Raw genomic sequence first — 26949 nt, forward strand, 5'->3', positions numbered from 1 at the left:
CAGGAGGTGTGAAAAATATGCAACGCCCTGGCTGGGACTCGAGCCTGGAGCTCTCGATAGACGCCATGTGTCTTACCGTTGCACCCCGAAGGCATGCAGAAAGGAGGGAGAAAATACCTTCTAATTTTTCTCATCGTTTGGTACTGTAAGTTTCTTATTGATCTCATCCTTTAAGTGTCTCTGTAGTATGAGTTTCATGTTTTGCAGGATTGCGCCCAAAATCAGAAAGTTGCTTAAGTTTTGTTAAGTTTGGGAAGAGAAAATAATAAATCTACTACATATATAAGAGTACACGATTGTTTATGTTTGCAATTCATATAAATATACAGTTTAATTCCGATGTCGATGAATTTTGCACACTTGAACTTCAAAACAAAACGAAAGTCACTGCCTACATAAGATTACGAAAAATCACCACCACTTTTGACTCAAACCGTTTATGTTAATACTTTGTTCTCACATCTATCTATCTTGCATACATGCCATCCAACTTAGATTGACATCATCGTTGTTCCGTTCCCGCTATTAGTGGTACCATACATGCTCAGAAAAGAATTGATACACACACACACATATATATATTCACAAAAAAGAATATTAATTTTTCTACACAGTTTTAATTTTTAAATCAGTCCCCCGTCTTAATTTCAGATTACCGTTGTTGCATTTCTTCTATCAGTTGTTACTAAAAGCCTTAGATAATGTCGAGTTCGTTTACTCTTTAGAACAGTTTAGAACGCTCCAAACTAGTTCAGGACCTTTCAAGAAGAATTTAAATTTCTTTCTATCAGTTTTTCGTGAATATTTCGAAGACTGAAAAAATTGCCCAAAGTAGATAGTGATTTTCTGAAAGCTCATTTCTGAAGAAAGACATATCTGATTTCAAAGCAAGTGTCAGTTCTTTTTAAAACCTTTGCGTGGCATTGCAGTTTTATTTGAGCTTGGTAACGTTTTGCAAAATTCTCTTTGAACCAAAATAAGAAAAAAAAAACATACTGTCTGCATAAGATTTTGAAAAACTTACCATCTTTCATAATGATGCCTCTTCACTTTGCATATAATCTGAATACGTCAGGACACTTCGGTTAGTCAACAATACGTTTTGATGGCATGGGCGCTGGTTGAATGTTGATTTGTTCTATGTTGCTAGCTACACAGACAAGAAATGTAAAATTTATTATATAAACAACATCGCAAAAAAAATACTATATGACGATTAATGCCATGTTGAAAGAGATTAAGAAATGATTTAATTATTGTTTTTCATTAGGCGATTTTTCTTTTAGAGTAACATTTTAAGATTTAACACAAAAATATTTTAGTTTGATTGAGATATCATTAGTGGGTGCCTGAATACACGATTTAACGGTTTTTGTCATATTGGGAAAGTATTGAATGAGAAAATAATACAAGGTGCATCAGCCAAGCCGTGACAAACTTTCAAAAAAGATATAGTATACAGTAAGACCCCGCTTAACGCTGTTTCGTTTAGCGCTGTTTCGGTTTAGCGCTCTTTTATTTCAACCCGGGGATTCCACGAAATCGCTCGCAGCATACGGGGATTCCCCGAAATATTATGCAGCTATAGGTTTCAAATACATATCCGAAAGAGTGTACTTGTATTTCTTGTTTGGTGCGGTATTGTACAGACATATTTTGAAGGGGTAAATGTGGAAGATGTCGATGAAATAATTCAAGAAGCAGCGGCTAGTCTTTCTAATGATGAGCTCAAGGAATTAACTGAACAAGAAGAAAACAAAAATGTTGACAGCAGTGATTCAGAAGAAGAGCAAAAAGAACTTTCGATGGCGTTTGTAAAAAGGAGTTTGTCTACCATAACTGAAATAATGGATCAATTCATTAAAAATGTTCCGAATTTCGACAGGAGCTCAAAAGTAAGGCGTGGTGTTAGAGATGCTCTATCCGTTTATGAAGAACTTTTAAGAGAACAACGCAAAAGAAAAAGGCAAACAACATTAGATGCTTTTGTCACAAAAAGGCAGAACACTGAAAACGCGGAAGGCTAATTAAATATGACTGAGAATTTTATTTGTTTTTTTTTAAGAATATTCGTTTTGTTATTTATATTTTGTTTTTATTTTTGCAAGAAATAATAATGTGGTATTAATTTGGGCTTTAAGAAATAAATGTTTGGTTTTATTTTTATTAAAAAAACATACTTTTTAAATTTAATACCTAACCAATTTCCTAGGCATCTTGCCCTAACCCCAATATTTACATGTAAAGATAGCCTCGTTTAGCGCTGTTTCGCATTACGCTCTACTATGATGGAACGTATCCCCCGCGTTAAGCGAGGTCTTACTGTACCTAGATGATGGGAAATCACATAGCAGTGCATGGTTGGAAACGCTTTCTTGTCGCGGTAGTGATAACACAAATCACAAGAAAGGAAGGTCACTAACTAGATTAGGAAACATGTATAGCACAACAGAAACACACAACAACCCTCATCAAAGAAGGTGTTCGAAATCATGACCCCGGAATGGGATGCAGGCGACACATCTATAGTGCATGGAAGATGCATGACATGCGATTCCTGCATCATGGTCCAGGATTGTAATTTCGAACACCTTCTTTGATGACGATTGTTATCTATTTCTGTTCTTGTTTTTTGGTTTCTGCTGTACTAAGCATAATACTTGCTTTCTCAACTTGCTTTCTCAACCTGTTCATGCCCTTTCTTATCTTGTGATTTGTGTCCTCACTATCGCGCCAGGAAAGCGTTTCCGACCATGCATTGCTATGTGATTTCCCATCGTTTAGGTGTACTATATCGCTTCTGAAAGATTGTAACATCTGTACTGTATACATCCTGTAGAATTATCAATATCTGCATTTTCTTATGTTTTAGTTAATATTGGTCACTTTCAGAAGTGGTCACTTACAGGACAAGGACATCATGGAAGAGCTCACAGTGTCAAAATTATTTAAGGTGATCTCGTACAAAAGACGATTTTCGGTCACAGTTTCGATTTTTACTTTATTACATTATCTTAAAGAATACATCTTTGGCAATAAAATACAAGTTTTTGTTTGTTGATAGGTTACTTAGAACTGAAGTTATAAGCATTTTTCTGTAACGGAAAAACCGGAAGTTCACATATTCTGGGCCGGAAGTGAGCGTTTAAATAGACATACGTATTTAGAAACCTTATTTATCATCAAGATTTTGTAAATTATAAACCTTAGTACTAAGATATTTTGTAATACATTTTAAGAATCTGGCGATAGTGTTTTCCCTTAATTTCGTATTTAGTTTGGCGCAGAGGGTATTCGACGTTGAATGGGTGTGTTGCTGCTTTGTCTATGAGCCTTGACATAGTGCTTGATTTGAAAGCTATGTCACATTTTTGCATCATTTGCAACAAAGTAAACAGAATGGAATGCAATCTTCAGCACGACATATGCAAAGCGTAACATAATTGTTCTGCAAATTATAAAGCAGCAGCTACGGGTATGGAAGTAGTTGGCGCTTATCCGTTTTTTGAATGATCCGAACATTACAAAAGCTGAAGTATACGGATGGATGACACATGCGGATGAGGATTCTAAGGGGTTTTTAATTGTGAAAGATATATATGGTAAAGATTCGGTCAAGAAACTGGAATGCATTGCATATGTACACAAAAGGGTTGGTAGTAGACTACGAAAAGTAAAAAAACTCCACTCCTGAATTGAAAGGAAAATGTAAATTGATTGATTCTTTTATTGATAAAGTGCGGAATTAGGGATTGCAATTAGAAGTAATGTTGGAAACTAAATTGAGATGCAGCAGACTGTACTAGCTGCTTGTTCCATTGTACCTCTGCTTCGAAGCCAATGCCCTCCTCAATCAATGAGTTGGTGCACCTATCAATGTGCGATTGCAGGAAAGAAAAAAAAATAGGCAAAAACCTCTGGTATATCAACATATATTTTGAATTTAATTAAACCTACATATATGGAGTTCACTACATAAACAAGACTTATTAAAAAAGTGCATGCATGGGAAAACTCAAAATATTAAGGAACGTTTTAATGGCATTTTATTGCAAATTGTTCCGAAAGAAACATTCATAAACTTAGATCCAAACATTAATGTTTGGATCAAATGTAAGTGTTGTGCTATTTAATATAATTTAATGATGGATTTATAGGTTTGCTTTGAGCATTTTAAAGGTTAAGTATGTGTCTTGAAATTTACACTGAGCAAGGAATTCAGAAACTTAATAAAGTGGAAAATCATGACTCTGGCGGCATTCCACAAGTTTTACAAAAACACAAAGAAAACATTACGCTTTGTTCGAAAGAAAAAATGCAATGTGTGTGAAAAAAAAGACAAGGTGTCAGTTACAAAGCAGGGGAATTTTAATTATCAGGATGCTTCTTTCACTAAGAAATTGTTTTATGAAAACTTTAAACTTGTTTTCTGAAAAATGTTTTTTCTGTAAATATTGCCAATGAGTAACAACCATAACTCAAACTTTTATGGATAAAATTAAATGATACTTTCTATAAATGTTTCATATAATCTGATGCATGCTCTGAAGCGGAAGATTTTAGAAATATTAATTAGAAGTTGATTGTTACTTTTTACTTTTAGATTTTGGATGCAATAATAGGAAAATATACAGTAAATACTATACATTTTGAATTATCTCAAGAATATATGAATATTTCTTAATTATTTTGCTTCATTGCATACAAAACAAGTGTAAACATAAATACAAATTAAAATAAACTGCATATTTATATATACATTGTTCACCGTGGTTGTTGCCTTAAAGGCAAAATTTAAGCAAAAATTATCCTTCTTTTTATTATTTTTCAAAATTACTTAGCATTACGTTTTAAGCTGTTTTCACTTTTTAATATGCTTATCTTCAAATTAATATGTTTATAGTTAAAATAAAAACCATTTAAAAAAATGGTACCTGAACGAGGTCGGATATATTAAAGAATTGTAACAAGAAAAAATTCTTGGCAAAAAAAGAAGCCAGAAGGACAATAAATTGTGTTCTTGGTTAAGATTTTTTTGAAAACATGAAGATGGCTTTGTGCAATTTAAAAATTCATTGCAGTAATTTATTGTACTGCTATGAAAGTTCTGGTCACCTAAGTAGCATACTATGAATATTTATTTTGTTTAAAACCGATGTGGAGTGTTCTACAAAATTTAAGCATAATCCGCACCAGTGCAGGATTTACGTATAAGCTACACAAGCTATAGCTTATTGATATAGTTTATTGCCTCGCTTTCTTAGGGCCCCCCGCCAAGAAACCCTCTAGGTATCCGAAAATCATATTTGCACTGACATATAATATCTGGACTTATAAAGGACCCCATCCTAAAACAGCTTAAGGCATTATAAAGTCTAAATTTGGCCCTCTTTCGCACCGACGACGTCTTGCAAGAATTCAGAACAATTTCTGAGTCTATTTCTGTAGAACAAAACTGTTTAAAAACCGAAAATTCAGATGAAACTTGTGCTGTCTTGCAAAGAATCGGATAGCACATTGCGAGTTTGCATCTCATCAATTTTATCAGTGATATGTTACAGGATTACAGTATAGTTTGGTGATGATACTAGTGACTAGCAGGAAAACTTTTAAAGGATTACGCCGCAACTCACACGTGCGTAGCATTACGCAAGTGAATCCCCGTTTTCATTGAGGCCTAAGCAATTCTTCTTTCTTCATCTAATCTCCACGGAATTAAGCTTGGCGTAAGGTTCTTATTATGCATTCTCCCTTTAGGAATCAAACTTCTCTGCGAAGATAAGATAGCAAAGAAACAAAGGGCTTCCTCATGCTAGTTAGTCCTCATGTCGATTGCAATAATGTTCTACAATATTCTATGGTTACGTTATTCTATGGATTTGGCTTTTGTATGTTTATGGTTGTTGCAATATTTAATTAAACATAGTCCTGAATAGAACCGATCTTTGATCTTCGTATTCTTAACGCAGAAGCGCTACAAACGCATAAACTGGATCCGGTTCGAACCAGGATTTCAAGCCGTAAAACAGACAGCAATGTATAATACAGGTTTACTCAAAGCACATAAGAGTTCATGTTTAATCCGAAAGCACCTTTGTGTTGCCTCATACCCTCCCATATACATCCCGATAGAAGAAATTTCGAGAATATTCAGGGGAGAAAATAACTTTTGCTGAATTCTAAGATAATTGTAGCATTCGTAGCTATGTAACCAGAGAAAGAAACCAAATTATAAATAATTTGCAGATAATATCGAAAGTGAAACTTAAAATTAGTAAAGAAACAACCTTGTCTTTGGCGTAGATTTAGATAAAACACTCAGTCGATTCCAAGGGCGTACGGGTTCTTCTCTTCATAAGGAGCAACAAAATTTGCAAATATCGTGCAAATTTCTTTGCTTCTGATAAAGGAGGACTGGTTGGCTCTCGAAATCGATTAATGTAAATGTAAGCCAAATACAAGGTTGTTTGTTTAATAATTAAAAAAAATCTGATGTGTACACCACATGACTTCCTTGTATTGGAATATTAAATTATACGCATTTTTTCTTGAATTTCATTTAAACTTATTGGATTGAATTAAATATACTTCGCTGACAGCGCATAAACCACAATAGAATAAATGCATTCTTTAAAATTCACTCTAGTATTTGTTTACCACAGCGACACTCTGGCGCTAGATTCACTTAATAGTGTATATAACAGTTAACTTATATAATAATAATATAACGGAAACTAAGTTAACTGTTATATAATAAACTGTTGTATTATATAAGTTAACTGTTATATAATACAACAGTTAACGTATATATTTCGTTCATATTATAACTCATAATGCACACAATTTATATCATTTAAAGAATAGAATTAGCTAATCGTTGCCACGTGTTCTATTCAAATACTATAATAAAGCTAGAATGATGTATAAAAGAAATTAAGCAAACAAAACAAAAAAGAAAGAGTTTTTCACAGACGATTGAGTATTTCTCATTTAATTAATTCAGTTAGTTCTCACTTCGCGAGAAGGCAAAAATACATAAAAACTCAAAATATCTATATTAAAAATTATGAAGTAAATCTCAAACGCTTATTTCCTCGAAAAAATTCCAGAAAGAATTGAGCATGATTTAATTGGCAGTAATAAATGAATGCGTTATCTTTGTTGTTGCGAAGCTAAGTTTCTCTAGATTGGCAACGAATCCACTAGTCTCCTGTTTCAAATGTAAACATCAATGGCCGCCATTAAAAACAGGCTTAGCGGCAATTAAACAACTTTAAAATTGCTGATAATTCTAAAAATATTGCACACAGATTTACTAAAGGCATAAAATCCTTAACCGGAAGATAAGAACAACATAATTCAATCATTTTTAAATAAAAAAATGTACAATTTACAAACATATAAGAGTAAAGAAACAGATTACTGAGCCCGGTAACAGAGTGAATATATATATAAATATATTTATATACGTTTGGTGCGGCCGATTGCAACCAAAATACGAGGTGCACATCTACATGTTATAGCAGTCCTATATGCAAAATTTCAATGTTCTGAGGCTACTCGTTTTTGAGTTATGCCAGATACATACGTACGCACGCACGTACGTACATACGTTAGTGCAGACGCCACGAAAAATTCTCTTCAGAATTAATTTTAAAGCAGTTTTATAATTTTTTTGAAGGAAAAGAGTATTTTATTCTGTCCTTACGTACAGATATCACGCAAAAACATCGTTAAATTGCATTCGATAGCGGTCAAAATGGATATTTTCGTTTAAATATGCTGCCTGAAACTTTTTCCGATTACAATACTTCCTTTTTACTTCGTACAAGGAAGTAAAAATCTAAAAGCTTTCAGATTCACAGGGATTTTTTTTAACCTTTTGTGTATAATATTTATTTATTAAATGTTCTTTGCACGTAAACTATAAAACTCAATTAAACAAAAATATCGCTAAATGATTTTAAAATGAGTATATCTTTAGAATTTCCGATACACAGTCTCGCACGCCGGAAGATTAAAAATGTTTTTTTTTCTTCGTACAGTTTAGACATTGCTCGCTTTGAAATCGTTAAGTCTCTTAATCAAAAACTCATAAATGATTTACAAATTATGAAATAAATATTAAAACAAATTCTAGATTCTAAATTTGTGCTTCCAGATGCTCATATTCGGATGCTACAAACATGCACGCATTTATGTAGATTCTTCATTATTTAATTTCTTTAACTATAACACAGGGCAATAATATTTGATGACAACAATTTGAAAAGTGAAACGGACATTTAAAGTTTTCGACGCAAAATGCCAAAACGAAATTAATAGCCCTTCTGGGCTAGCATCCTTTGGGCTAAAAAACTATTAAAGTTTTCCGATGCTGTTTCTAGAATTAATTATGGTTAATTTTTGGAATATGGTAACAAGTAGTTTGGCGACATTTTGGTAAGGCGATAAAGGTTACTAGCTAGGATTTTGCAGTGTTCATGGATAAAGTCAAGAGTGTGCGCAATGCCATTTTTGTGCAATTCTGGGATGCTTTTTCAAGTGAAAATAGGTCGACGTGTTCATGGATACCGCGTATGTGCAGTTCTTAAAAACGCGGCAAGCAGTTTGCGATTCTGCACTTTCTCCCAATTTCGCACCTAATCTTTGTCATGATTAAGCATTTTTGTTCCATAAAAGTTCTAGCATAAGCGTAATTCGGGTAGCAGATTGTTGGGAAAAAAATGTTAAGTTTGAAAAAAAAAAAAAAAAAAAAAAAAAAAAAAGCCTTCACTTCGTGAAAACAAAATGGCGTCCAAACAAAAACTAGCAGGTTGCTGTAGCAGGATTGGTCGCCAAATTTTCGCCAAAAAATCGCCAAGTTACCATAATTTAAAGATTAACCTTAATTATTTCACATAGGTGAACAAAATGAATATAATCCGACAACACAAAATGTAACCTTGTCTTAAATATTGGCATAACAGTTCTAAATATTATTATAATTTGCATATAGAAATGTATGACGAATACAAGGTAAAATAATGATAACATAAAAATAATGAAACATTTTTGTTTTTACAAAAGTAAAAATAGCAATAAGAAAGGAATAAATCTTTCCAAAATTTCGTGAAGAATTCTAAAAAACGTTCTTACAACAGCAAATACAGCAAGAATAAAAGCCTACACTCTGCCTAAACTTTATTTTTATTCTATTAATTATTCTATAGAAAATAGGTTGCGATAGGTTTAGACTATAACGTCAAGTGAAGCACAGAAAATTTAGTTAAGGAGATTATTTATCACTTCCACTGCATGAGACGTAGTATGGTCAGCTGTTTTAATAGACATGCTGGGGCTTATGTAAAGAAATGTCTATAAGACAGTTTGAATGAAACAAGAACTTGATTGAATTATAGGAAGAGCAGTATTCTAAAGTTAGCGGGCACTTAAATTTATGTATAAATTTAAGAATATTCGTCTCCTCATGAATTGTTAATTATCTTTAAAGTTTTGTTCCGGAACCTAGTGATTAAATATTCGATATTCATTACTGTATGACAATAATTAAATGAATGGCTTTGTAATGCCGGACGGCAGTATTAATAGTTTCTTTTATTGTAAACCGTAGTTAAAACTATAATTTTAATTTTTGTATATTTTAAAGGGAAAGAAGCGTTCTCTTTTATGAAATATCTATCAAGCCTTTGTCTTAGAAAACCAATAGATTCTTTATTGTTTTCTTAAAAGTGTTTTCTTTCTAGCCATTGTAAGAAGAAGTATTTTGTTTCGTAAGTTGTTAGATCTTACTGGGTGGGTCATGTAAAAAGACACATCACACTGATGTATTCAAAATATGTAATGTGGACATCATATGACTTCTTTGTAAGACGCCTGTTAAATTATACACACTTTTTGCTGCATTTTATTTAAACTTATTTCCTCAAGTTTCATCATTAAAACATCTGCATTAAAAAAAACCCCTCAAACACCAGATATAGTTAAAAACAAATAAAAGAAATTACAATTAATATTCGATTCTGTGGGCCAAAACATGCAATCCACCAAAGGGAAGAAAGACCAAATTTTTAGTGCCCAAAAATGAAAGTTAAATTTTGGTCCCATTGTGGAAACAGACACTGCAGTTAGTGCACCAAATGACTTAATACTGAGAAGTTTGAGTACTATTGAGAGTTTCAAATGTAAACAAATGGCGGTCTCGTTAGACTTAGCACTACTTAAACTTTTAAATTGTTGATAATTCTGCAACTATTTCATGCTGATTAACTAACGGCATAAAAATCTTAATCGGAACATAAAAACATAGTTCAAGAACTTATAAAGCAAAAAATGAGCAGTTTACCTATATAAGAAGAAAAGTACTGAGTTCGCCGAGCCGGGTAATAGGGTAAGAATTTACATATATATATATATATATATATATATAAATTTAATAAGCTAGGTGGTAAGTACAATACTAAAGGACCAATTTGACCAAAAACGTTTGCTCAATATGCTGCAAAATTAAGGAAATGAGAAGAGAAATTGTAGTTAGCTCGCCAAAAAGTTACCAAGAGCTGTAGCTCCAAGAAAAAGTTCAACACAGTTTTTTAAAAAACAATGAGGCTACACGTGAAATAAAATGTAAATTATAAAACACAGTAAAATACTAATCGTTGGATACAAGTTAAAGGCAAAAAATACAGTAAAATACCAATCGATGTGACAAGTTAAAACATGTAAAAAAAAAACCAATCGATGGAAAAGTTAAAACAAATAAAACAAATAAAAACATATAAAAATTATAAAGCGGAAAACGGTAAATTAGCTCAATTCGAGGTCCAACCTGGCTTTTCAAGGGAAATTTCTGGTTAAACGTTGAACCAAGCACAAAATGACACATTAAGGTGTAAAAAAATGTAAATGCAACTCCAATGTACAGCAATAATATATATATATATATGTATGTATGTATGTTTACTGTAGCCGATAGCAAAGGAAAAGGGAGGTGCACAACTACATGTTATAACAATTCCATATATACAAAATTCCAACATTCTGCGGCTAGTCGTTTTTTAAGTTATGCAAGGTACATACATACGTACTTCCCTTTATTATGTCCGAACACACAGATATCACGCAAAAAAAAAACCCATTGAAATGGATTCGTAAGTGGTCAAAATGGATATTGTTGTTGAAATATGATACCCGCCGCCCAGACGGTATAGTGGTTAGGCGTATCGAAGGGCCCGTGGTTGAGTCCTGGAGAAGGCATGGATGTAAATTGTCCGTCCCCTCATAGGAGGTAACGGTGGCCGCCTATTAGGTGCCTTCACAATAAAATGATCACCACTTCCGGCCTTAGGAGTGGGCAATGCTGAAAAAAAGACAAGTATAAAATATGATACACGAAATCTTTTGCGATTATAATAGTTCGTTACTTCACACACGGAATTAAAAATGGCGATATTTTTTTTTCATTTATTCAATTCATCTACTTTTAAAATTTTCCTTTGCATATATAATTTTACTTTGTGTATTTTTCAAGATGGAGGAACAGTTTTGTATTAAATGTATTGCCATATTTCGCTTTAGATACTTTCATACTTAGTTCATACATGAAGTTTTATTTTTGATTTGGATGATTTTTTATAGCAACTAGAATGAAATTTTACACGAAATTATGAATCTAATCTCTACAATGTAAACGAATAATTGGGATGTAATTTATACTCAGATTTCGATTTTTGTGGTTTCTTCATTAAGAATTTAAAAAGATGACAGAATTAAATCGAAATTTCTCCTTATAATAAATAACAATACATCAATGTGCCATTCAACCAAATTATATTAAACTACCTTAAGATATAAATAGGCTACATTAGTCCTTGCGCAAACGTTGAAGAATAAATAATTTGAATAATTTTAGAAATTTTCCCATTTGGAAGTGTAATCACGTAGAATATAAATCTTTGGAAATGTAGGAGATTATATTATTGTTTTCAAAAGGTAGAGCGTTTCAAAAATTCGAATAAATATTAAAGTTTTAGAATTCTAAAAGGAGCACTCTTTAATTTGGTACAATGCCTGCTCTTTAAGACCATGATTTTCCATCCGGCATCCAGTGCATCGCTGAAACGTTTCATCTAATTAATTTTGAATTTTGGGAAATAACTCTACATAAAATTGTCTACAAATTAATGCACAATTATTTTAATATTTTCAAAGCTGAATAATTTTTACACTTAAATGATTAAAATCTAATATTTTGCTTTGAAGTATAAAAGATATTTTCCCCGTCCTTACGTATTGCCTCCCTCCTTTCCGCATGCGGTGGTGTAACTGGAAGAACGTTCGAGGCGCATTCGAGGGGTTCGGAGCTCGAATCCTGGCAATGCACATTTTTCACATTCCTGTCATGAAAAATTCTTAGAAAAAATGTGGTATGTACAAGTAGAGTTCGAACTAAAGGGCAGTGGACGATAATTCGTCACCACCAGCATCAGGCTACTAGATGCCCTAATCTCCGTCGCCATTTAAAAGGGAGAGTTTGGTTTGTTTTGATGTATATAATTATTGTAAAGCCTCTAGGACTATCTGCCTAAGGGAAGAGATGCATTCGGGGAGGACTTTGTAAGCAAAACAGAAATGTATACAATTTACACAAGGGGAAAACCACGAAAACTCCCATGCAGACAGCACGTTTGAGGGATTTGAACATCGGACTGAACTACCAGTGTTCAGCAACTTTACCGCTCGGCCGCTGGTTAGCTGTTCAAAACGGAGAGCATACACTGACTACCAATAAGTATTTGGACACCTGTGATAGAAAAGAAAAACTAACTTTATTCAAACTCAATAGTTGGTAGAGCCTCCACGAGAGGTAATTACAGCGCGGACCCTCCGGGGCATACTTTTCACAAGTCTTTGTATGATAGCTAGTGGTATTTTCTTCCACTCGGCTTGGAGAAGACATAGAAGTTCCTTCACCGATTTTGCACGGGTAGTGCACCCCTGAATTCGGTGATACAACTCGTCCCAGAAGTTCTCGATAGGGTTCGGGTCTGGACTCTGGGCAGGCCAGTCCATTCGATGAACTCCATTGGCACCATACCAAGCCTTGGTTAACGTCGAAACATGACAACTGGCATTGTCGTCCTGAAAGTAACAGGGGTCCAACCCGTAAAACTGCCACAACGTAGGAAGCACATTGTCATCCAAAATAGTGCAGTAGGAATCGGAGTTGAGCTTACCATGAATGGGGACCAACGGTCCCATCCATACCAGGAGAAACACCCCCAGACCATAATTCCACCTCCGCCGAACTTGACTGTTGGCACAATGCATTCTGGCAGGAGACGTTCTCCAGGTAGACGCCAGACCCAGACCCTGCCATCCGAAGGTAAAGGGGGAACCTTGATTCGTCACTCCAAACAACCCGTTTTCACTGATCTACGGTCCAATTTCGATGTGCTTTGCACCACATTAACCGAGCAGCGCGGTTGGACTTTGTGATCAAAGGCTTATGGGCAGCAGCACGACCATGAAAACCAAGCAGGTGTGCTTCCTTACGGATAGTATTCATTGAAACAATACTCACGGATGCCTGTTGAAACTCCTCGCGGATGAGGGCCATCGGTTGGGTGCGGTTCTTCCGAATTTCTCTGGACAGCACTCGTCGGTCTCTATCTCCCAGTTTCGTTGGTCTGCCGACTCGGGGCACATTCCGACAATCACCGCTCACCTTCCACTTCTTAATCACATAGGCCACTATCAATTTTGGGTACTTTCAGATCGCTAGATATGTACTTAAGGATCGGCCACATTTTTTATACTTGATAATTATACTTTTCTCGAAATCAGAGAGCTCCGAAATGCGAGGCATCTTGCATGCGACTAAAGCCAATGCTGTTTCCTACACGATATATGCCGGCGGAGTCCGTGACGTACCTTAGGACCGCAGATATTGTCATTTGCATAGGTGTCCAAATACTTATTGGTAGTCAGTGTATAAGGTGAGCATATGGAGAGGGCACTGCTGATTTCTTCCTTTTCCTGACATCAATAAACCTAATGACTCGACAAGTATATTAATTTTATTTAAAATTAAAAAAGAAGAATTCCTTAATTTTGATGTTACATTTTTCTCCTGTATTGGCATTTAATGCAGCGCTGTTTGCATTCAAAGATGAAATTTCAGTTAGGCTGGAATTTCAAAGACATTGAAGGTTCTTAAATAGTAGACTCGATAATGTTTGCAATAAAATCGAAAATTATATATTTGCAGATATGTGCGAAGAATTCAGTTTTTAATTGTAAAGTGATGTATCCCTTAATATGTATTTATAAAAGCGGTAGGAACTGTTGCTGTCCTATAATTTAATATACTAACTTATTTATAAAAGCATTTTTCTCACCACATTTACTTACAGCTTTTCTATATTTTTTATTTCAGGCATCCTCAAGTCCTTCAAATGTCCGATGCAGCATAAAATAGGAACTGTTTGACTGACTCATTTCAAGGAATCAGTTCCTTCTTGCTTTTGTACATTCGTCAAAAAAGTATGAAAGTATTTTAAGATAGCATAATATAAGCTGGTCTGCCTTGATGTTGTAAATTTGTGAAATGCGTACTTATTCGTTCTATGTCAGATAGTATAAACATTTGGAAATCTGTGACTATGTATTTGATATAATGTTTTTAACTTGAATCAGTTTATTTCACTCATTTTACATCAAATCTTCAAGCTGTAGTTTCTATTATGAATGATTAAACCATATACTTAGTAAAAATCGTGACAAATTATGAATTTCACAGAAACTCCTGATCCAGAGCGATTTGTTCACTTATCTTTTGGAAACTGGACTAACGAATCAAATACAGTTAACGAGTTCGACAATGATTCTAATGCGTCTGATGATTACGTTACAAGAAGTAATCTCCATTCTTCATCCGTTTTAATACCACAAGATGTACCTCTTTCAACAGTGGTGCTGCTTGCAGTACTACTCGGTCTTTTGATTCTCTCAACTGCTGTGGGCAATTTATTTGTTCTTGTGGCAATAGTTCGAGAACGACACCTTCAGACCGTTGGCAACTACTTGGTGCTTTCGTTGGCAGTTGCTGATATGATGGTGGCTTGTCTAGTCATGCCGATGGGAGCACAATATGAAATTACAAACCATGAATGGCTCTTGGGACCGGAACTTTGCGAAGTTTGGACATCTGGAGATGTGCTATGTTGCACGGCTTCCATTCTGCACCTAGTCGCCATTGCCCTGGATCGCTACTGGGCAGTAACTAATGTCCAGTATGCCAGAGAGGGCAGAAGAAAAAGAATAGCTATCATGATAGCAATTGTTTGGAGCGCCGGATTCTTAGTTTCCATTGCACCTATACTTGGATGGAAAGATGAAAACTTCTTGCAGCGGATACAAGAAGAAAGACAGTAAGTAACTGCATCATTGAATTTTATAAAGTAAATATGCGTCACATAATCAATAGTATATTTAATATAATAATAAAAGATATATTATATTGACGTCTGTGGTAAAGTTCTAAGTTTAATTTGCAACAGTCCCTTTAATTTGCTTCTTTCTGTTCAAAAAATTAAAGGCATATGTATGATGAATATATCTCAATAGGTTCACGTCAAAATTAATCCATGTCTTATGGTAAACTTATAATATCTTACCTTTTCAGGTACCATACAATTAGATCAGAACTCTGGTGAGTTTTCACTGTATCTTGCAAATATCATAAAGACAGGAAGAAAGTGTAAAGGTTCCTTCATTAAATCCAAATAAAAGTTCAGAGACGGCATCAAGTCGTGCGTACAGAAGCCGGTAGCTTTGGTTTAAGATCAAAGATAATGAATGATCTAAAACTATGACAAGTCTAACGGCTTCATCAGTTTAAGTATAGTCTAACGGCTTCACAGTATAACTATCTCACAAGCTGGCTCTGACCAAAGTCAGCGTAAACAAGCCTAACGGCGAGAATAACTCAACGTCGCAGTATACTCATCGCTACAGAATCAAAGTTAGCAACGTGGTCTTAAAGCAGGCAGAACACGCTCTGATTTCAGCTTCCGAAACCTACTTTTAAATACTTCCTTCTTTTTTACCTAATTTGAATTTCGGAAATTTACATTTTAAAGGGAAATAAAAACGAGGTCGGCAGAAAAGTAAATTAGCATAAAATAACTGATTAGAAACTTAAATGATACTTTATAAACTATCATGGCTAATATGCTGACATAACATAAAAAGATTTCCAACCATTTGTTATAATCTAAACTCTCTTCCCACTCTTGATTCACGCTTACAACGCGTCCTTCTCCATCGTCTCATCTTTTATCTTACCAACTGTAACTATGTGTAATATAACTTGCACATAATTGTGGTAGAACTGGAATGCCCATCTTTGCGTTCTGTATTACTTAATAGAATTCGATCTTACTGGGTTATTTATATTACGGCAAAGAATACAAACTTAAGGGAAGAGAGGTATTCATGGAGAACGTTTTAAAAGAAACTGGTTCTTGTTCGTTACATATGAAAAAAAAAAAAAAAAAAAAAAAAAAACACGAAACTTTCCATGCAAACAACCCATTCTCCAAGATTTAAACTCGGGCTGACAGCGTTTAATAGTTTTATGGTAGATAGATACACGTGCATGAATCACATAAAACTTCATTGTTTTATTCAGCAAACTATGTTAAATATAACATAATACATGAATATCTACGACTTGTTGTTAATCAAATAAATAATCACCAGTACAACCATAAGCATCATATAACTAAAGACAGATGCTTGAGGTCGTGTATTTATTTATTTATTTATTTTGATGCCAGTTTGAATTTAAGGACATTGAAATGGCTAATTTTAGTATTATTTTTAATACCATATACTATAACTTAGTTTTTTGTAATTTTTTATTTTTGGTAAATTATACAGTTTTATCTCTGACATTCCAAGTTGCTACTATTTAAAACTAAATCATTTTCATTCCGTGTTTCAAAATTGCTGTAAATTATTATTTGCTTTATATATCATGCATATATTTTCATTCAATTAGTTTTGTAATTTATATCTCGATGATTGCTTTTTTAAAATTTTCTTACAAACTTTTCTTAAGATTTTTTATACTGTATGCTTTTATGCATGAACAATTTATTATCGAATCACTTTTACTTTAAATTTAAATAAGAAATTCATTCATTCGAATATTTTCTTTTGTAATTCCTTCTGATATAATGCAGAAACGTGGTTCTTCTGTAAATAGTTTACATTTGAAAGGCAGCTCCCATAGACAAAGACAAAAAAATAATTAACTTTTATTTAATATTTATTGTTTTGTTTTCGCATTAATTCATTTTTATTTCAATTTTGCTTTCTTCTGCAGTTCATTTTAATCTAATCCCGAAACGTGGTTCTTCTGTTAATATCTTACATTTGAACAGCTGCTCGTAGACAAAGACATTATTAACTGCTATTACATATTTATTGTTTTGTATTTATCTACTTTTATTACAGTTTTGCCTCACAATTTTTCTGTTCTTTCTATTTAGGTAGTCTTGGTTGATATTAAGTCTAAATAACTTATCAATTTCCTTCAAACCTCTCTCCCCCCACACAAAATACAGGATGTCCATAATTAAACTTGAAATTTGCAAGCTGTCTGTAGCAAAAACTATACAGAGGAATTGCATGAAAATTGGGTAATAGCAAAATGAGATGATCGGAATTTTATTGAGGGGAAAAAACAATGAGTTTCAAACACCACCCCCAGGTGACGTATCATAGCTTTATAGAGAGCATATAAATAAGCTACAAAAGTTTGCAAAACATGCTCGATGTGATGTCCACCATTGTCTGCCACCGTCTGGAAGCGTAAAATCGCATGTTCGACTGTTGAAAGCAGCCCGAACTGGGGAATGTTATGCACATGGCGTTCTATGCGTTAAGGTTATAAGGTATTTCTCCCATTTCCCTAGCGTGCCTTCGTGGTGTAGTGGTTCTGCACGCTGGGCCGGTATTCGAGAGGTCCGTGGTTCTATTCCTGGCGAAGGCGTTTGCTATTTTTCATCTTTTCTTCCAATTAACAATTAACCTAATGACTGCTTCCAATTAACCTAATGATTCTACAAGTGGCGCCCGAACTAAAAGGGTTGTGGATGATGATTCTCCGCCCCCAGGATTTGGCGATTAGGTCCCCTAAAACGCTAGTCGCCCTTTAAAAAGGGGAGTATATAAGGTATTTCTCCCACTTCCCTAGCATGCCTTCGTGGTGTAACGGTAGCACGCCGGGCCGGTATTCCAGAGGTCCGTGGTTCGATTACCGACGAGGGCGGTTGTATATTTTTCATCTCTTCGGCTTCCAATTAAACTAATGACTCTACAAGGTCAGATAGAGATGTAATGGGTTCACGGTAGACCATGGCCTTGAGGTGTCCCCAAAGTCGCAAGGATTCAAGTCGGGAGATCTAGGTGTGTGTGTGATTATGGCAAAGCCTCGAGAAAATTTTGCCTAAGGGGAGGGATCCTTCGTGCCTAAGGGAAGGGATGCCTTCGTGGAGGAATTTCTAAGGGAAAATGACTCGTATACACGTTACACATGGGGAAAACCACGAAAACGTCTATGCAGCCAGCCCATTCGCGGGATTCGAAACTCGGACCAAACTATCAGTGTTCAGCGACTTTACCACTCGGCCGCTGGTGGGTCCCGGGAGATCTAGGAGGCGAAGCTGTAGGAAATTTCAGGCTGATGATTCTGTCTTCACCGAAATTACGGAGGAGCATTTGTTTCACACAACGGACGATGTGTGGAGGAATACTTTCCTGTATAAACACTGTGGTTGTACCATATCGCCTTGGCTGAACATTCGGAATAACGGATTGCTCTAATACTGAAGCGTATCGTTGACCGGTGAGGGTGCATGTCACAGGCCCTGCGATGCTGTGCTCTTCGAAAAAAAAACGGACCTCCAATGAAGGTTGCAGTAAAGCTGCACGAAACCGTTACATGCGAAGAGTGTAATGGAATTTGTAGGATTTGATGTGGGTTTGTTGCAACCCAAATACGGCAATTGTACGTATTAACTGTATCTTCCATATGAAAGTGGGCCTCATCGGTCCACAAAACGTTCCATGGCCATTCATCCTGGAGCTCAACTTGCTCAAGAAACCGTAACGCAAAAGTTTGTCGACTATCCAGATTAGCTGGTAAGAGCTGCTGGACTAGCGACAGTTTATAGGGATAGTAGCGTAAGATCATTTGAAGAATGTTATGAACCGTGGAATGAGGTTGGTCAACAGATGCTGCAATACGCCGAACACTAGAGCTGCCAATGGTTTGCGATCTGTCTTCTTCCACTTGCGTCACTACATCATCCAGTACTTCTGCTGCAAGACATTTTCTTCCGCTTCCTGGCTGAATCCCGAATGTTCCCGTTGCTTCAAATTTCCTAATCATGTTTGTTAGTCCTTGACTAGTTGAGTGAAACTTTTCGTAACCGCTTCAAAGACCCTAATTTCCGCAAAGCCTCGGTAGCAGAGTCTCCGTTTTGGGAAAACAATTTCACCAGTAAAGCAAGTTCCTGGAGAGTCAACGTCATCTTCCTTGACTTGGAAACGAGTATGACTGAGGTTTATCTTCGCATCTTTATAGGGTTGGTGTGTGCACACAGGATTACTATGGTGACGACATATGCCAATAGTTTGCACTGCGCAACGGCATCTAGTGGTGGTTTTTGAAACTCATTGTTCTTTTACGTCGGATAAAATTCCCATCATTTCCTTTTGCCATTACTTAATTTTCATGCAACTCTGCTGCATAGTTTTGGCTACAGACTGCTTGTAAATTTCAAGTTTAATTATGGACACCCTGTATTTTAACAAAAGAAAATAAAATGGGGGGGGGGACGGGCACTAACCATTTTTAGGCTCTCGCCAAAGGCCAGAAGCGGTGGTCATCTTATTATGAAGGCACATAATTTTGTTATGGAGGCACATAATAGGCGGTCCCTGTTACCTCTTATGAAGGACAGACAATTTACATCCATGCTTTCTTTGGGATTCAAGCCCAGGCCCTTTGGTATCACAGTAGGTACCCTTAACCACTATATCGTCTGGGCGGATATCACATGTAAAACAACGGCAGTTTTATTAAATCTTGTCCTTTTTTATGATTCGTGTGAAGGGATCCACACCAGTGGTCGAATGTCTAATAACAGAAGCATTGGATAGTTATTCCGGGTTTTACTCGTCGACGGTTGATCTGGCGGTTACGTGGCCAGAGCGGACAGTGGTTACAGCGGACACTGCGAAACTCATCGTGGTCAGAGCGGACACATTTTTCCCCCATCATGGAACAGATAAAGGGTGCAGATAAATACGTAAAAATATACTTTAAAAAATCACAAATATAGTTTAAAACAGCATTTTAAGTGGCAAATCTCTTTCACGTGGGATAACGTTTTTTTCACCGAAGTTTTCTGTTTTTGCACTCGATTATCGAATTACAAGGATAAATACATTTTTTCCAATCAAATTTAATTATTTATATTAAATTGTTAAGATATTATAGTGCAAATGCATTTTAAACATAGCAAAATGTAATAAAAATAAAAACTTTCAGAGAAATATTTAAAAATTAATAGTAAGTAACAATAGAATGAAGGGTATAAACGAACTCCAGGGATTCTGTGGAAAACTATTTTAGAGTCAAATAAATATTAGAACAGACGCAACTGCCATAAAATTAATTAGTTTCATTAATGTAAGTAAAAATAAATACTAAAAGCAAAATATATAAAACAGATACAAGTACATAAAAGAAAAATAAATACAAGTAAATGAATACTAATTAACCTTTATTACAAAGGCATAAATATCATTTACCATTGGATTTAGTCCAACCTAGTTACAAAACTTAAAGATTTCAAACATTTTTCTAAATTGTTTGATGTTTCGAATTCCTTAAGGATGTTTTCAATTCTTTCATCCAATTTTACGTATGCTTTTTTCCTTTTTATTCAAGGGTCGCCTAATTCTCTAGATTTCAAATTAAAAGACACTTTTTGTGTTTCTTCTTTTAGTATTCTGACTAATAAGTGGACATTAGGCTGGTTTCTGCCAGTGATTGCATTTAATTTGGAATTCCACCCTTCAACAGAATTATTTGTTCTATGACGCTGTCCATATACGTTCCATTCTTTAATGGGCATATTTGGATTGTCCATCCACTGCTCGACAAAATAATCAATGAATGTGGTAAGTTTGTTAATGCTAAAAGCTTTTTCCCATACAATGCTCCAAGCATCACCTATGTGTTCCATTGGCAAGTAAGCTAATGCAGAAATCATTCTACAAACATTTCTTATATCTTCGTTCTCTTTATATTCCTTTACTAGACCCACTTCTTGTATCTTACGCCACAAACATTGATTAAAATGAAAGTTAAAACCGGAAATAGTCGAACTGGGAAATTCTAACATACAATATTGATGGCTGCGGTTTCAAAATCCAATTTTATAATGTCCGGCTTCCACTTAGGGCACCAACGTTTCACTTCCTGAAGCATTGCAATGTAAGTTGCTTGTCTCTTATCAGGCAGAAATGCAAAAAGCGCTGGGTAAACGTTGGTCTCAGTTGCTGTACTTCTTAAATCGACGTGTATTGTATATATTTGAGCAAATTGTTTCGGACAACTTTTAAATGTTCCATCTAAGAAAAAAGTCTTTCCATTTTCCAAAAGGTGCAGAGATTCTTCTCCTCCAAATACTAAAATCCTGTTACCTTGGTCATTTTGAAAGTCTAAGCGAAGAAAGTTTTCTCCATTAGAAAGCAAAAGTGTATCGTTTGCAAACTGAATGTCATTGGCATTTTGGGGATTTTGAGTAGCTCCCAAAGCCTTTCTCCTCTCCTTACATAAAGCAGTTTTGGCATTGGAATATGTCGGTATTTTAGCAACGAAATCATAACCTTTCTGATATAATTCTGAAAGTTCTTCTTGAAATATCTGGGGAACGGGAACTGATGTTTCTTCTCGGACTCTTTTTCTGCAAGTCTCTAACTTCCTTTTAACTTCGATCTCAGCAACGTTGGGCGGGCAGGAATGTTCAGTTTTCTTCAGTACTTCGTACTGAAAATTTATCTTCACGTTTCCTTTACAATGATGTGTCTTTTCTTTTACACATACCCAACTCATTCCTAATTTATTTTTTCGGTGTAAACGGTATGGGTAATCATCTACAACTAAACATCCTTTTCCTTTTTTTGTAGAGAGTAATTTTGTTGAAATGGCTATGGGTTCCATCACAGATTTTTTCGACGATATAAAACGACATACACACTTCAGGATCGAACATCTACTGAGAAAATGAGAAAGGCCTTCTCTCTCAAAAGTATCGGCTTATCTCTACAGCAGGTGCAAAGTTCGAAACTACACAATAGATCACATTTGACTGAGTAGGGAAATAACACAACAGGTGCAAGAATGTCCGCTCTGCCCACCCAGCTCCCCTCACATGTCCGCTGTAACCACTGTCCGCTCTAGCCACACCACCGATCTGGCTGCATTGAATTTCATAGCTTCATAGCTTTCCTACTGAATAATGCTACTCAAACTTAAGTTTCCTTAGAAAGTATTCCAAAAACGTGTACCACATTCGTAAGCAGCTGCTTTGGCATTAAGCAATTAAGTTTTTATGAAGGTATTTCCAAGTCCGATTCATTTCAAAACGTAAAATATAAATAAAAAGAGTGTGGCAGAAGTACCAACAATTGCGATCTATTATAAGAGCAGATTCGCTACATGTTGAAGTTAAGTTATTCTCAAGATTTTATAAGAATATAAAGGAATGCACGCACTGCATATTTTTCCCCTCTAAATTAATTTTCGCAATACCGTTCATTTTTCCTTGTAAAGCCTGAAATATACATTTATCAAACTAATAAAAAATACATTTTTTCCATTCAAATGTTTTGCATTTAAAAGCCTTTGCGTTTTATAAACATTTCTTAAAACTGTACAATATTTTATAATAGAAAATGAATCGGAAAGCATGAAAGAATAATTAATTTTATTTATTAATGATCTAAAATTTAAAGCGTTTATCAATTTTAGTTAAGAACAGACGCGTGAAAACGAGAAAAGATTTGGTGAGGGTCATTTTTCTTTATTCAGCATTAAGAAAAAAAGAATATTCAAAATAAATCACTTAAAAAAATTTTAATTAATGAGATTCACTTGGAATTAAATTATCGGAGTCTGCTTAATTAACGATTGCTGGACTCGGTAGTAACATATTCTCACACGCTTCCTAAAATAATCTTCTAATACTCATTTATAAAGAAGGCATTTTTAGTGCATAAGTATTGTTATTGAAAATAAAAAAATGGATATTCTTCGAAATAAAATCTATCAAGAAAATTCTAAATAATTGAAATTATGGAAAGGAAACATAGATTTAATTTGCTTCAAATGAAATATTATTTCCCAGTTTTCTGCGTTGTATATAAAACGTAATAATTTTATGCTATTTTAAACGCAGTTACATTTTTCTGTTCTGCATAAATACATACGCATCAAGTTCACTTATCGAACTTACATTAGGATCACATATAGTTAATATAAAATTTTAATTGTAATGGACTTCTTACCGACATTAGTGCGAGGTGGAGCTCTTTTTTCCGAAAATTAAATGAATTCATCTGCAAAGATAAAGTAGAGATGTGACTGTATCAGGTTCAATGTTCCTTCTAACCTTCTTCGGGAACATACAAGGACCTGACTCGGAACAGAGAGCTTACTAAAGCTATGTTCACTAATTGTGGTAAGTAGACAGGATACAGACGAAGGGTATACAAAACCCTTTATTTTTCTCTATATACAATAACTTCCGTACTTCGGAATACACTGACCCTCCACTCGGGGTCTAACGTAAAAGTATAAAAATAAAACTAAACTCTAATTTAACTTTAGAATAATACACGTGGAAGATTGGCCTTATAATAACAGGAAGCGTATGTAGCACAGAGACTGTGAACACTACAATACGTTTAATTTATCAACAGGATTAAAACCTCTGGCCTGGAAGGCAAATAGCAACTGCGTAACTTCTAAGGTAAGCGGCCTGCTTCGAACTCACTGCTTCCTCTCTCTCGCTTGGCAAAAAGGCCACACTTAAATACTTGGCGTTCGCCAGACAAACTTTGCATAAAAACCTTCACGCTTATAATTCTGGCCGGAAGTAGAAAATAAGAAGTGATAGTAAAGATTTAAAATAAAATAAACGTTAGTAAAACTTAAGATCCTTACAACTGTAGTGTGCCTAGTTTATTAAGATAAACTATTCGAGGGTTTTTTGCCTAATAGGAAGGGGTGTCTCTGTGGAGGATTTTCTGAGAGAATTTAGTAGAGAATTCCCATTACACACGGGAAAAGCCCCAAAGGCACGTAAGCAGTCCATTTGACAGGACTTGGATCAGAACACTAATATACGAGAGTGTTATTTAAATGAGCATGCGCGGGCTTATTTGGAATGAAAGGGAGAGGATAATTTTGTTAATGCTCGTGGGTACAGGGTGTACAATCTCCTTTTAATCTTTTGTATGAGCTATGATTTCTTATACATATTTCACTGAGTTAACCTAATGGCTTTCTTGTATGGCCTATTCATTTAGACATATTTTTTGCTACACTGTATGTACGTATCCAAATGATCAGAAGGTTGTTGATGCTTGTTCCTTGATCTATTGCACCAAGATATTTTACTGTACATTTATTTACAATTTATTTACAAGTCGTATGCCACCTGGCATGTTTACAAGCGTTATGCCTCCTGGCATGTACATGATAGACATATTCTGCCACCTGGCATGTGAATTGATACATCATATTAGTTTTCTGCCACCTGACACATACGATGCAATTACCTCAATTAGCGGTAATACGCCCGACATTTTGGCGTGTCCGCTTCCCTTACGTTCTGTAACGCAACTAACTTTTTGTGCGGTGCGCCCTCTGGGCACAAATCACCGCAATCACCGAGGAGGCCAAAACATCCTCCCCCCCCGATGAATTACATTCATCTTAATACAATCTTCAATATATGCAAACAAGTAAATGAAAAATATAGAAACTGAAAACATACAAAAACCTTCAAAAAGTATAAAATTACATATTACACTTACCAATCTTCTAGCAAAACATCTTATATCTTATTATATTGAAACGTTAACTATGAGGGTTAAACTAGAACAAACAAATAAAATTATTAGTACAATAAGAAATGAAAATAATAATAAAACATATTCAATATAAACCAAACACTTAAGTTAATGTTCTTCAACTGGTAAAAGACACAGTTTGGTAATAGGACGTTTAATGTCCCCGTGCACAGTTTTTAGTCTAACCACTCGGACATTATTGTCTCTTCCAGGAAACACTTCTATTACTCGCCCGAGTTTCCAACGTAATGAAGGCATATTATCTTCTTTAATGAGAACCAAGTCATTTAGACGAATATTTCTGCCAGGCTGTCTCCATTTGCTACGCTGCTGTAGTTGGCACAGGTACTCTTTAGACCACCGCTTCCAAAACCCTTGGAACATCTGCTGTGTTAGTTGCCATCTTTGCAATGGAGACACTCGTACTTCGGTTAAATCTTGTTCCGGAACAGCTGTTAAAGAAGTCCCTATAATAAAGTGTCCAGGAGTCAAAGCTGTCAAATCATTGGGATCACTGGAGACCGGTGTTATTGGCCTCGAATTTAAGCATGCTTCAATTTGTGCAATTAGAGTTAGAAACTCTTCATAAGTCAAAATTTGAGTTCCAACACATTTCTTTAGATGCAGCTTCATAGATCTAACAGCTGCCTCCCATATACCGCCATGATGTGGAGCAGCTGGCGGGTTGAATATTCACCTTATGTTTTCATTTGCTAACCACCTTTGAAATTCTGAAGCCTTCCGTAACTCATAGGCGGTAAGAATACCAGATTGCTTTTCACGAGCGGATTTACAGTTGTTCACGAAGCGCAGAACATAAGCCATTATTCCCAGTACTTTGGTTAAATTTCCGTGCAGTTCAAGATTTAGTAACGCTTCTGTAGACTCCACAAGTGTTTTCAAAGTAACACATTTTCGTTCTTCACTAACGTTTTGCAAGTCAGCTTCGGTATTCATTTCGTTTATGTGATGTCGAATATCTACTTCTGAAAGCCAGGGTGGCCCAGAAAACCAATCACTATTATTAATTAGAACTTCAGCATCCATGCCCCTCGTAAGTTTATCAGCAGGGTTTGTCTTCCCACTGCAAAAGTACCAGTTGTTTAAAATTGTTTTCTCTTTGATTTCTACCACACGATTTCTAACAAATTGTTTCCACTCGTTGGCAGATCCCTTGATCCAGTGAATGCAAATTTGGGAATCAGTCCAGTAAAATATATTTCCCTTATCCAACTGCGGAAATATCGATTGCAAATACGAACCTAATCTTGCAGAAATTAATGTTCCCAAAAGTTCAAGCCTAGGGAGTGTTACCCTTTTTAATGGAGCCAAACGGGATTTCGACACTATGAAACTTGTTTTACATTTATTTTTCTTCTTAAATCTAAAATATGCTACGGCAACATAACACTTGGGACTGGCATCAGAAAATATGTGAACTTCTATAAACTTCCAACACATATCACTGAAGTACTGTCTGGGAATTTCGAAAAACTTTATTTTTTCAACTTCTTTTAACCATTCCTGAAATATGAATTCTGTATCAAGGGGAACACTTTCGTCCCATTGAATACCCTTTTCCCACATAGTTTGCATTAAGAGTTTAATTCGAACAGGAAATGGATTCATAGTTCCTAAGGGATCAAAGAGCATACCACATGCTGCTAAAATGATGCGTTTAGTTACTTTGAGATTTTGTAACTTCTCAAACTGAGATACATCTATTTT

General features: G+C 35.2%; 1 protein-coding gene across 2 annotated transcripts in view; it reads left to right on the forward strand.

Annotated features, from left to right (window-relative positions):
- The window catches only part of LOC118203276 (5-hydroxytryptamine receptor-like), a 325669-nt gene that overhangs the window by 234366 nt on the left and 64354 nt on the right, over positions 1 to 26949 (forward strand). For both annotated transcript variants that reach the window (XM_085813042.1, XM_085813043.1), the window contains exon 2: positions 14438 to 15431. In XM_085813042.1, coding sequence (XP_085669168.1) covers positions 14788 to 15431 — 644 coding nt within the window. In that variant the 5' untranslated portion in view covers positions 14438 to 14787. The remainder of the gene's footprint in view (positions 1 to 14437; positions 15432 to 26949) is intronic.

Source organism: Stegodyphus dumicola, chromosome 1 (genome assembly GCF_044657685.1).
Source record: "Stegodyphus dumicola isolate Sdum_Otavi_A_Nest chromosome 1, ASM4465768v1".
NCBI classification, from domain to species: domain Eukaryota; kingdom Metazoa; phylum Arthropoda; class Arachnida; order Araneae; family Eresidae; genus Stegodyphus; species Stegodyphus dumicola.